Source organism: Rhinolophus hipposideros (genome assembly GCF_964194185.1).
Source record: "Rhinolophus hipposideros genome assembly, chromosome: 17".
NCBI classification, from domain to species: Eukaryota; Metazoa; Chordata; class Mammalia; order Chiroptera; family Rhinolophidae; genus Rhinolophus; species Rhinolophus hipposideros.
This window is the reverse complement of record NC_138063.1, coordinates 42,773,122-42,787,330: the sequence shown is the minus strand read 5'-3', so window position 1 is coordinate 42,787,330 and position 14,209 is coordinate 42,773,122. Positions and strand designations below refer to the sequence as shown.

The 14,209-nt window shown below is 35.9% G+C and overlaps 1 protein-coding gene across 5 annotated transcripts in view; it reads right to left on the bottom strand.

Annotated features, from left to right (window-relative positions):
- The window catches only part of ROCK1 (Rho associated coiled-coil containing protein kinase 1), a 149,219-nt gene that overhangs the window by 79,167 nt on the left and 55,843 nt on the right, over positions 1-14,209 (bottom strand). For all 5 annotated transcript variants that reach the window (XR_013995286.1, XR_013995287.1, XM_081078778.1 and 2 more), the window contains 2 exons: positions 1,805-1,905; positions 1,112-1,249 (listed from right to left, as the gene is read on the bottom strand). Coding sequence is in view for 3 of the 5 variants with exons in the window: in XM_081078778.1 (XP_080934904.1) it covers positions 1,112-1,249; positions 1,805-1,905 (239 nt within the window). In the remaining 2 variants the exon portion in view is untranslated. The remainder of the gene's footprint in view (positions 1-1,111; positions 1,250-1,804; positions 1,906-14,209) is intronic.

The window sequence follows — 14,209 nt, the reverse complement described above, 5'->3', positions numbered from 1 at the left end:
CCTGCGTAAAAGCCAGGGATGCTGATAAAAATCCTCTAATGCACAGGATAGCCCCGAACAACAAAGGATTATCTGGTCAAAATGTCAATAATACTGAGCCCCAAAAAACCCTGTTCTACATAGCTGATAAAAACTGAGTGGACATTTCAAGTATAGAAAGTCTCATTATGTAACTCTTAAACATCTTCTACATCCTTTTTATCTCAATTACTACTATGCTTAGTTAGGATATGCTTCATTAAATACTGTAAATAAATAAATCACAAAATACATGTTAAGAATTTAGAAATAGTCTAGCCTAGTTTTTATTTTTTTTAAACCAAAAAAAGACTTCCCTTTCCCCATTTGCAATCTTACATAGGGACACTAATATATAAAACAGGTGAAAAAAACACGGAGCTGCTCTATTTGAGGTAGAAATAGAAAACCCAGAATGGTAACCTACTCAAATTTCTGCTTGTCCTTATGACTGCACCTGAGGTATCTCCACAATTGAAAATAACCAATCTAAGCCAACTTTCAATTTTTGAGGAAGGAAACTGAGACCCAGAGATGTAAATAACCTGGCTACTGCTATACAGATAGGCCTGTGGTGGTTAAGACTAGGACCTAAAACTACTGACTTCTAGGATATTTTCCTTTCCACTGGAAGCCTAAAGCTAATACAATATTATCTGGAGGCCTAGCTTAACTCAGTCATCCTTTCATTTTTCTGATTCCTTGCTCTCCACAAAACGAAAGACAAATAGATGAAAAGACAGTTAAACAAATAAGATCTCATATTTGAGAAAAAACTTAAATTTCAATATTAAATAAAAAGTATCTAGTTATAGAGTATAGTAATTTATGACTTCTCCCAAATCCAAGCAGATTATTTAAATTTTCTAATATTTAAATTCTACAGGAACATAATTATTTTGTTTTGCCCTTACTTTCCTACTAGAGATGATTGAATAAAACTGAATTTAATGATTTAAAAAATAATGGTATATTAAAAATTCTGTAATTGCCAATAAATTCTCTATTATTGTTCTGGAAAATAAGCTAAGCTTCTTAGATATGTTTAGTTACAAACTAGTATAGCAATAATGACACAGTAGCAAAATCATACCTGAACAACCCAAGGACTGTTAGCAAAAGCCATGATGTCCCTTTCTTCCCAGAAAAAAGCAGAATCGGATCTCTTAATCATTTCAAATTTGCTGAGAAGCTTCATAGCATACACCTTCCTGGTGGATTTATGCCTTACCTTTAAAATTGAAAATGGAAAATAATGAACTTTGTGTTAACATTTCAATTTAAAGCTCAGTTTCTCAGAACAATTTACTAAATGATTTTAACCACTTGTTAATTTAACATTATTATTCTAGCCACTTTTATTTCTTCTCTTCTGCTGAATTATCCCAACTAGAAAATGTCAAGGCTTTAATTACCCAAAGCAAGTAATACCAAAAAATCCTTTTCCCTATATTATAGCACATACCCCTTCCTCCACCCTGCTATATATGCTGCTTCCTATTTATAAAACTTACTATTCCCAAGCATTTTAGACAGTCTAATATTAGGAGTAAGATTTCTCTTTGAATGCTTGAAACTTTTTCTCTACCCGTGAACACCTGGGGAAAATATCTCACATTACTGAATTTGACTCTAGGCTTTCATATCCTTAGGCAAGAATGTCTAGAGCAATTTAAAGCAATAATTTTATAAAAATAGTATTTTCCCAAATAACATGTTAAACATACAAGTGGATTTTTTAAATTTAAAACAGTTATTGTTTTTTAATCTCATTAAGATTACCTACCAATTGAACTTCTCCAAATGCACCTCTGCCAATCACCTTCACCACTTCATAATCTTCAGCTTTCATTCGTAAATCTCTAATTTTATTTATTGTGTCTTTATCTGTATGAAAAGAAAAGTTTATAATTTTAAATCAAAGAAGCATTAAAACAAACTATTTTACATTCAGGTTCTTGAGAAACACAATGAAAAACAAAAAAGTTCATTAAGAATTACTTAATATATAGTAAAATGTAAAGTTATAAAACAGAAATGTTCAATGCACTAAGAATTGTCTTAAACAAATTCTGGAATGACTTCACTCTAGTATTAAAATGTTTTCATTAAAATCTGACCTAAGAGAAATGTTTTAGAAAACAATTATACTATAAATACACACTGAGGATAATTAGTTACTTCCTGCTATTTTAAGTACACATCAAATTTGAATTGAGAGACCATGAGTAGATATTTTAGATTAAGAAAAATTTTCTTTTTATCAAGTCAGTTTTGATGATCCTTTAAAAAAGATATAACTAATTTAAGATACCAAAGGCAAATATGCTAAAGAATCACATACTTGTATCATTCATTACATTCCTCTATTTGAACTTAGATTTTTTTAACTTAAAACACAGTGGGAATCACTGCAATTATTTATATAAACCTGTCATACTACAAACTACAATAATTTACAAATCCCCAGTGGATAGATATTCTAATTCCTAATTTGGTCACAGATTAAAATAGGGCTATTTTAATCCACATGGGTCAACATTGGCATGAGATTACATGAAAAAGCTTCACATTTCAGAGTTGTACAAAATACAGGATAGCTATTAAACTTAAGTTCTAGTTCCTAATAAAAGCTGCATATAATATTCTTGTCTTTCTTTTTAAATGCATATGTAAACCCAAATGTTTATGTACATTATGACCAATAAATGCATGCAACGGAGAGCACCTATTCACACAGGGATAACATAAAACATAAGTACATTTAATTTTAGGTTACATATTTACTGCAAGATGCACCAGAAAGATATAGACAATAATCAATTAATTTACTGCACAAATATTTGTGTCTGCCATGTAGGCTCTATAGTAATCACTGTAGATAAATAAAGACAACTTTAAAACATCGTTCTTGCTCTTAAGGAGTTCAAATTAACAAATGAAACAGAAAAAAAACAATGAAAACAAATTAAAAAAAATTAAAAACCAACGAGGAACATAAGCACAGATTGTGGAGTACTAAGGAAGACACTTAACCCAAGCCTGCCTAGGAGGAAGATAACTAGAAAAGGCTTTCTGGAGATGACACCTGAAACAAGTCAAAAATGAAAAGTAGCAGTTAGCCATATGGGGAAAAGAAATGAGAGAATACTGTAGGCAGATGGGCAATATATAAGCAAAAGGCACAGAGGAACTGTATAGAAGTAGTTCTGGGTTGCTGGAGTATCAAGTTTCTGGTAAAGATTTGGAGGAGAGGCTGGAGAGCCCGACTGGGTAAGGAGCTTGAAATTTACCTACAGGCCAGTAGTTATAAAATTATTTAATCATCAAAAATATTTTTCACAATAATGCTTAAAGCAGCTTAATATGTAAAATAGATACAAGAAAGGTCTGAATCAGGATAATGTATTATATAACAACCTTTGGGTTGAGAAAGAAGCCTGGCTCTGGTTATACAAACTTTAGAGCCATAAATAGGTTATAAAGTCTGTAGTTTGATCTCAGAAAATACATCTGCTGCAAATTTGTGTGGGAATGAAGATCTTGCTTCCTGTTAATTTCTGACAGGACAAGAAGTGTAGAAAACATTACTTGTGATTCAAACAATATTAATTGTCAAATGACTTTGTTACATTTAACTTTTGTGTAAAAGTGCTATTTTGTATTTTAATTTTAAGTTGAATTCATTCAGAAAAATCAAATCTGGAGCAAAAGCTTACTCCCAAAGTCTATCAGTGTTCCATGAAAACTCAATGACAGTTGAGAGTGGTTTTTCTCATTCAGAAAAACCATCTTGTTTCTTGTCTTAGCTCATACTGTCATACCAAATACCATAGACTGGAGGCGTAAACACCAGACATTCGTTTTCTCCCAGTTCTAGAGGCTGGAAGTCCAAAATCAGGGGACCATGTTTGCTTTCTGACGAGGCCTTTCTCCTAGGCTTGTTGGTTGCCGGTGTCTTTGTGCACTCACATGACCTGTTCCTAGTGTGCGCACACAGATAAGGACACTAATCCTATCGTAACAGAGCCCCACCCTTATGACCGCATTTGACCTTAACTACCTCCTTATTGGGCCAATCTCCAAGTAGTCATATTTGGGGTTAGGGCTTCAACATATGAATTGGGATGGGGGGATGCTTTAGTCCATATGTCGTGCGGGGCGGCATGCAAGGCCTCTGGTCCTGCTCCTTTGTTGTGCGCGGCGGCCTGGGGGATCTCTGGTCCTGCTCCCCGCATAAGAACACAGGATATGGCTAGGCCAAAAGGAACACCCACGGAGCCATAGATAGGGGAGTCATACCGCTATAGTCTCACTGGAGGATGGATTTACACGACATGCGACCTGCTGTCCGCTTTCTGCCAACAGACTGACTCTCTCCTTGACTTCCCTTCCCATCACAGCCACAGCAGTTATATTAGTGGCCAATGGCTCAAGAGCCACAGCTGACGGCCATCTACTACCTGAGCCAGCACCTCCCCATGTGAGGCCAAGAGCCTGGAAACTGCTCTCTGGGGCTCTGTCCCCACACCACAGCAATCCTCAACTAACAAAACACAATAAAATGTTAGCATTGCTAAAACATCAACTTTGCTGTATGCTAAGATAAATTGGGATGTTCAGCTTCAAATTCTGACAAAATTTTAATATTTGATGATTCGATGGTTAAATCCATGAGTGCATGATATTTATCATTGACATTGTGGTTCAATAGCACATGATAGGTTCAAATATTTTCCACAAAATACCTGCTGATGTAGGTACTTCAAATATACAATGAATAACTATAGGCTTAAATACCTTGTTTTCACAAGCTTTGCTAGTTTGACTAAGGCTTTTTCTGCGCTTTGCATAATTGTAACTACCATCACTTGTAACACATCTCAGCAGACTCCACTTCAAGTTGTACTTAGTGTTTTCTCAACGTCTTTAATACTTTTCTTGCGTATACTTGTTCCATGCAGACTACACATTCAGGATAATTCTTCAGTCACTTCAAACTCGGTATTGACTCCTCAAATGCACAACAAGAATCAAGGAAAATCAATCAAATTGTTTGTCTTCTTTTGTATTGACTATTGATGTTGCTCCCAATGGCCTGAGTTCTTTGAGCAATAGGTTTTTGCCAAAAAGCTGTTCTTAAGGAAGTTTTTCTCTCTGTACGCATTTGTTTTGCTACAGCAAGCACTCACGAAATGACTTTCCCTGTCTGGCTAACAAGCCACTTACTTGTAAACTTACAAGTTACAGCCTCATTTTCCTTGTTTATTTTTGGAAGAAAATTCTGCTATAATGAGATATTCCATTTTAAATTTTCCTTTTTTTTTTCTGATTGTTGCTTTCCTGTGAGTAGGAAATACTATGATGAGTATGTACTATGGTAATGTCAATACACAGTATATGAGGTCTGGCAATTAAGTTCATGAACTCCTTCTAGAAAAAGTGTTAACACACCTCAATGCTGAATATCACTATGGTCACCTTGAAGTACTCCCCTTGGGAAGCTACGCGCCGACTATCCTTCAAACAATTTTGGAAAGCTTTTTCTGGAATGGCCATCAGAGCTGTGATGGTATTACCCTTCATGTCCTGAATGTCATCAAAATGTCCTCCTTTCAATATTTTCTTTACCTTTGAGTCAAGAAAGAAGTCACTGGGGGCCAGATCAGGTGAGTAGGGAGGGTGTTCCAATACAGTTATTTGTCTACTGGCTAAAAACTCCCTCACAGACTGTCGTGTGAGCTGGTGCATTGTTGTGATGCAAGAGCCAGGAATTGTTGGTGAAAAGTTCAGGTGATTTCATCTCACTTTTTCAGGCAACCTTTTCAGCACTTCCAAATAGTAAACTTGGTTAACTGTTTGTCCAGTTGGTAAAAATTCATAATGAATAATCCTTCTGATATCAAAAAAGTTTAGCAACATTGTTTTGACTCTCGATTTGGACTGACAGAACTTTCTTGGTCGTGGAGAATTGGCTGACTTCCATTGTGCACTTTGACACTTTGTTTAATGGCCGCATTGGTACACACGTTTCGTCACCAGTGATTACACGGCCCAAAACATCATTTTGCCTCTCCAAAAGGTCTTTGCAAATTTCAACTCTCCTTTACTTTTGTTCATTGGTGAGCTCCTTTGGGACCATTTCTGCATACACATATCTCATCCCAAGATTTTCAGTGAAGATTTTCCTAACTGTTTCTCTATCGATGTTTACTTGGTCTGCTATGCTTCCCACAGTCAGCTGACGATTTTGATGAGCAATTCAATGAATTTTTGCAATGTTTTCATCAGTTCTGCTTGTTCCTGGCTGCCCTGACTTCTCTTCATCAGTGATGTGCTCTCTCTTCTTAGAACAATGTTTAATCCATTTGTATACCACTGTTTTCTTCATGGCATTATCCTCATAAACTTGGACTAACATGTCACTTCCACTCTTGCCAAGTTTAACAAGAAATTTAATGATTGTTCACTGCTCTAATTCAAGCTCAGACATTCTCTCGACTGCACACAAAAAACATGCAACAATAATGCACACCACTCAGCAAGACACTGCCACATGTCCACATGAACACAGCTGTGAGACACTGATATGCCAGGGTTATGGAACCTTACCAAGCTGTTTGTACAGTGCCGCCAATGTAAGTGCATGGTGGCAAGTTCGCAAACTAATTGTCAGACCTCGTATTGTATTCTTGCAGCACATCTATAGTGTTACTTTATAATAAACACATGACAACATTCAAAATTCACCTTCACCCTTTTTGATATGACTCAACAGGTATGCAAGTGGCAATAAAAAAACAATGTGGTATGGTGACACACACAGACTAGTCAAGTTGTAACTGTGCCACTGTTGTTTACAGAGTGCTGAGTAGCAGTGTGAAGCGATGACATCACATGATTTCTGTCACAAATACTCAACTCAATCATTGTAGCACAAAAGCGGTCATAGACAATACCTAAAAGACTGAGCATGGCTATGTCCCAATAAAACTTTATTTATGGACACTGAAATCTGAATTTCATATAATTTTCATGTCATGAATTATTCTTTTTTTTTTTTACTTTTTATCAATTATTTAAAAATATAAAAACCACTCTTAGCTCATGAACTATACAAAAACAAGTGGTAGGCTAGAGATGGCCTGTGGGCTGTAGTTTGCCAACACCTGCTTCCATGGAAACCCAGCTCCTCCAAGGGAGAGCACCATTTTCCCGCAGCTCTCAAGTGGTGACCTCTCCTCTCACGTATGCCTTTTACCACTGGCCCTGAAAGTAGGACAGGTGAATTCCACTGCCACCTCTCTACTCACACCCTAAATCTGCCAGCTTTGGTTTTCATTTTATTAGACTATACCTCCCACTACCTATCATTGCTGCTGTACTCCACTGACCCTTCAGTCATCACATCTCATTGCTAGATAATTTTAATTCTTGGTTTACTGATCTTCTCTTCAGTATTCTCCTGTTTTAATTCTGAAGGATTTTAATATATCCATAGATGATATTTCTAATAGCCTGGTTTCTCAATACCTTTAACTTCTCTCCTGCAATGATCTTGTCCTTCACCTTATCTCAGCCACTCATTTCCATGGTCATATACAGGACATTGTCATTGTCAGTAATTATAATCCTACCATAATTTCAATTTCAAATCTTATACTCTTTAAGCACCCCTTTAGCTTTCCTGCTCACTCCCTCCAACAACTCAACTCCAAAAATCCCCAACCCTCCCAAGACATCGAATCTACTGATCCTGTTCCATTTTAACTGTACCTCATTGAGCTGATAACTTTTCTTTCTTACCTACCCAGCTTAAATTTCATGCTCCATTTTTATAATCACTCGCTTGCATACACCTTCAATGCCCTGGATCTCATACTGTATGTACTCAGTATGGCAAAACCATGATCCTAGTTAAACCCAACTCTCCTACTAATTCAACAAAGTGTGATTGAAAAATATGGTAAATGTTTAAATAAAAAAAATTATTACAGTAAAAGACATATTGCCATTAATACCCCTCACTTTGAACACACTTATCCCATTGTTCTTGCTACTTTCTGAAGCAGTTCTGGAAGATCTCTTTCGTGAGTGTCTTTACTTCAGCCTCCATCATGACAATGTTCCATGTCACACATCATCTCTGGTACAGCAATTTCTGTCAAATAAAAGCATTACAGTGTGTCCTCATCCACCTTATTCACTGAAACTGGCACTGTGTGACTTCTGGCTCTACTTCAAAGCCAAAATGACCAAGAAAGGAAAACGTTTTGAATTGATTCAGGACTTTGAGGCAGCCACGACAGTGCAACTAAAGACACTCATGAAAGAGGACTTTCAGAACTGCTTCAGAAAGTGACAAGAATGATGGGATGAGTGTGTTCGAAGTGAGGGGGAGTATTTTGAGGGGGATTAATGGCAGTGTGTCTTTTACTGTAATAATTTTTTATTTATTTAAACATTCACTGTATTTTTTTTTTACCATGCCTCGTATGTCAGCCATCCAAGTTGTTTAATACATTTGGATAAATACATAAACTCATATTGTCGGATTCCACTTTAAATTCATAATCACAAACATAAAGCGGGCCCTTAATTATGCTTGGCAATCATGTATTTCCCTAGTCTATTTGCTCTCCCACTCTGCTAGAAACTTTATTTCACATTATCTTCTCTCTTCTCACACCTCCTCTCTGACTGATCCTCTTTCATTGCTAATGAACTTACTGGCTGCTACCCTGAAACAAATGAAACAATCAGAAGAAAACTGCCACAGAATTATAATTATAAATGTTTTTCCAACTAACAACATGTGCCCTCATATATTTGGTCTTTCACCTTTTACTATAGAGGAATACTTCTATCTTACATCCCTCCACCAATCATGTCATTCTTTCACACTAATTCAAGGACATAGCTCCATCAATCCTCCCCTTTCTCCCGTATCAAGCTTTCCTCTTCCTAAGTGGATTCTATCATGCTATTTTCATTCCTATCTTAAACAAACAAATATCTTGATCTTCTTTATCTCACCATCTACTACCCATTACTCAACTCCACTATAGCAAAATTCCTCACAAGTTGTCTACACTTTTTGTTTGTAAATCACTCTTATATTTGCTCTTAAATCCACTCTAGCTGGGTTTTGGCCATTACTTTTCAACCGAAACTGCTGTCCAAGTCACAAATAACCACCATGAGGCTAAATCCAATGACCAATTCTCAGTCCTCATCTTGGTATGTCAGCGGCTTTTGACACAATTTGATCACTCTCTCCTGGTACACTTTCTTTACTTGACTTCCAGGATATGACATTCTTCCAATAATACTAAGAGTTTTGTTTTTTTTCAATCTCCGTGGTTTTTTCTCAGTTGCCTTTGCTGGTTCCTTCTCTTCTCCCAGATTTCTTAACATTGAATCATCTCAAGGCTAGATCTTTAATAGTGCTCTCTTCTCTACCTATACTCATTTCTTTGGTGGGCTTTCAAAACCATCTACATGTCAGCAGTTCCTAAATATTTATCTTTAATCCAGAACTGTCTCTTAACTTCAGATTTATATATTCAGTTACAGAATATATCTACTTGGGTAACAAATATCTCAAATTTAATGTGTCTGAAATGAAGAGATGTTCTCACCCAAAACCTCTATCTAGGATCTCCATATTTCAGCTGAAGGCTCTATTTTGCTTGGGACAAAAACCTAGAGATCATTATTTTTTTTTCTTCTTTCTTATACTACACATCCATTCAGGAAAACATGATGGCTCTACCTTTAAAATACATCCTAAACCTGGTAACTTCTCATCCTCTACACTACCATGCTGGACCAAGTCACCATTATCTCTTCCTTCGCTTATTGAGATCACTTAGGTGTCTTTCCTTGGCTCTCTATAGTCTATTCTTAACCCAGGGTGATATTTTTAAAACACAAGTCAGATCACGTCACTCCTCTGCTCAAAATGCTTCTAATGTCTTGTCATCTCACCCAGAGTAAAAGTCAAAGATCTTACAATGGTCTACAAGACTCCACATGATCTAGCCTCCTGATTCCCTTCCTTCTGACATAATCCTACTGTCCTTTGCTTAATTCTCTCCAGACACAATGGCTTCCTGGATGCTCCTCAAACATACCAGGTACACCCCTCTTTAGGCCTTTGCACTGGCTGTTTTTCCGTACGCCATTCTCTTCCCACAAACATCTGCATAACTAACTCTCTCAACTTCTTCAGTTCTTTTCTCAAATATCAATTTTAGTGAGCCCTACACTAGTCACCCTAACTAAAACTGCAAAATTCTGAGAACTTCCAATCTTTCTTATAATGTTCTATTTTCCCCATAATTATCAACTCTTTTTTGTTATTTACAAAATTTGTTTCACGCAAAATAAAACTTGCAAAATTATAAATCTAGTAAGCTCTCATTAATTCTAAGACCAATAAACAGGATTGTGAGACCATCAGACCCTCTTACCAATTTCTGATTGTCAAGTGCATTGAGCCAGATGATGATGGCAGAAAGCTAAGATTCAGAGAAGTGAGATATTACTGCATAGCACAGTAAGTAAGAAATGAAATGGGCAAACTGAGTCAGAAATAGACACCATAAACCTTGACAGGCCACTAAAAAGCTAACTGGTCTCTTTAAAAAAATCACTATTGTGCAAAACAGGTAGTGCAGAAGGGTTGAGAGTTTATAGTTTCAGAGTTACCAGAAAGATTTCAATCACATACAGACTCTTTGATGTAACTTTCCAGAAAGCAAATTGATGGTATTCTTAAGAGTCTTGAAGAAAAAAGAAAAAAAAAATTACACTCTATATTCAGTAAATTCTACTTCTAGAAATTCATCCTAAAGAAATTAGATATGATGTGGAACTAAGATTTCTATAATAAAATGTTTTTTAAAATGTAAAGATTAAGTAATTTCATATACATATAATAAAGTATTAGGCAACATTTGAAATTTTGTTGAAAAATTACAGAATGATGTTCAGCAAACAATGTTAAGCAAAAAAACAGAATAAACTGTACATGGTTTATGAACTCAATTTAAAATATATATATATATATATATATATGTGTGTGTGTGTGTGTGTATATATATATATACACACATATATATATGTATAGAGACAGAAAAAATGCCAGAAAGAAATATACCAAAATAATAACTGCAGTCATTTCTGAGTGTGGTGGGATTACAGATTATTTTATTCCTCACATTTTCTATATGTTTCAAGTTTTCTACAATTACTATGTTGCTTTCTAATGAGGAAACGATATATTATGCCTAGCCTAAAATCCTAGATTGTAAAATACACCATAATTTCAGGTATCACTATAGACAGTAAGACATATCCCGATTGTTAAAAGAAAGTTTTTTAAAATGTCAGAATAGATAAAATATGGTAATAAAAGCTAAGCACAATACACCTTTTGAAGAAAATGCTGCTACTCTCTGCCTAAAGAAACCCAGTATACCCTGCATATTTTTGAGTAGTCAAAGAAGCCCTAACAAGCTCTAAAGTTATCTGGAAAATTTACAATGTGATATTCAATTACATAAAAACCTGATTGTTTCAATGCAATAATTATTTTATGTCCAAATCTTCAAGTAGAATTCAAGTTTTAGTAAGATGTGTGATGTTTTGCCAGTGTGCACACACACACGTGTACACACACACACACACACAGATTTTGAAAAACAGATCAGCCAAAACACTCCAAGCTCCTCAAGACAGCATAGAAAGGCTTTTAGGTCTTGTTATTGTCCGATCTTCAGTCTTTTATTTCTAGACTCTTTCCTCAACAATGCTCTAGCAAAGCGATCCTTTGCAGTCGCCTGACAGTCGTACTGCTCCACATCGCCATGCGTTTGCAGGTGCTCATCACCAGCCTGAAATGAAATGTCTCACTTTATTTGACAAGTTACTATCACACAAGATCTAATCCTGAATCTCTTCCTCAGCCATTCCTGACCCCCTCAAACACATGGGATGACTCCCTCCTCTGGGATGCTACTACTTCCCTATTATTTCATCGATCAATCTGGACTGGAGTTGCCTGTTTCTTCTATTAGACTGTAGTTCCCATTTCCTTAAGGATAAAGACCATACTTCATTTATGGGCATGTCCCTGATGTACTATATAAGTGCTATATATGTACTATATATGTGCTCAATGATACTTATTAAAATATTATTATTATTCACAAATGGAGACAATTACATGAAGCTCTTATGCATTCAGGAACAATAGAAAAGCCACATACATTTACTCCAAAATAATAAAAATATGTATTTAAAAATCAATCTTGGGTTTCTGAAAATGTTGAACATAGAATTACCATTATGAACCAGCAATTCTATTTCCAGGTATCTACCTGAGTGTAACGAAAACATGTTCACACACAATTCTGTACACAAATGTTCACAGTGGCGTTATTCATAATAGCCAAAAAATAGAAACAATATAAATGTTCATCAACTGATGAATGGCAAACAAAATGTTGATATATGCATACAATAGAACACGTTGCAATTAAAAAGAATGAAATACATGCTACAACATAGATGAAACTTGAACACATCATGCTAAGTCCAAAAAGCCAGTCACAACAGACCACACAGTGTATGATTCCATCTATTGGAAATGTCCATATTGGCAAATCTATACAGACAACATAATCATTGTCTAGGGCTAGGCAGCTTGGGGAGAAATGAGGAGCAGCTGCCAATGGGTATGGGGTTTCTTTTTGAGGTGATGAAACGTTCTAAAAGTGACAGTGATAATGGTTGCACAACTCTGAATACAAATAAAACAATTAATTGTATACTTTAAATGGGTGAATTTTATAGTACATAAGTTATATCTCAATAAAGCTGTTTAAAAAAACCTCTCTTTGATTTGGCAGTGATTTTTACATATGACACCAAAAGCACAATCCATAACAGAAATAACTGATAAATTAGACTTTATCAAACTAAAAAACTTGCTCTGTGAAAGACAGTATGTAGCCTTTTGAGTCTACAGGTGGGGTTTATTGATCCCTATTCCCTTGAGTGTGGGCGGGACTACACAGATTCCAAAGAATGGGGTAGGGAAAGGGAAAATAGTAACTTTTCTGGGAGAGAAGCCTGGCAGACGACACTACCTTAAACCAAGTGATAAAGGCTAACCCCAGTATTATTAGAAAACATCAGGCAAACCCAAATTGAGGGATGTTCAATAAAATACCTAACCAGTAATCCTCAAAACTGTCAAGGTCATAAAAAAGAAGGAAAGACTAAGAAACTCTCATAAGACTGGAGGAGACTCAGGAGAAAAGGCAACTAAATACAGTGTTATTCTAGATTGCATTCTGGAACCAAAGGAAAAAAAAATAGATTAGTGGAAACATTGACATTTGAATAAAGCATGTAGTTACTAGTAATATAACAATTTTAGTTTCTTAGTCTTGTCAATGTACCATGATTATGCAAGATGTTAACATTAGGAAAAGTGGGTGAAGGGCTTACAGGAATCTGCTATTGTTGTAGCTTTTCTGTAAGTTTATTGCAAAATAATATATTTAAAAAGTAAATAAAAAGGATACTTAACATTTCTTTTGAAAAATCTATCTGGGAAGCATTTGAGATCTTGCTACCTGGCACATGTCCTCAGTTAGGCTCAAATAAACTCTTATAAAACTTCTCTACAGTTTCAACACTTCATACATCAACATTTACTTGGCATAGTCCACAGGATTCCAAAGAGGCATACTCGGGAGCCCCTGTGGACCGGACCAAGTGCTAGGTACAACAGCAAGAGCTCAATGTGCCCCACCTGCTTCCTTCTTCTCATCGGGTGACCTGGGGTGAGTTTCTCTTGGAATTTTGGGCCTCCTTTCTTTAAATAGCAGGCCATGACTTTATTTGAGCTGTTTTAAGAAAATCCTTCAGATGAATAAGGGTTGAGAATACTCAGGGAAACGGGAAAAAAATGGGTTGCTGTTTTAATTTTGGCTTTTTAATTGAATTGCTTACAGAGAGTCTGAACAAAATCTTGGCTGGTTAAATGAGACTGAACTATCAACAATCTTGAGCTCCAAAAGAGAAAGGACATTTGCTTCCCCAACCCGAATTGTCAATGGGGTTCTGATAGTTCAGAACCCCAATTCCGGAGTGGCAGAGATGGGTGCTGGGAGTT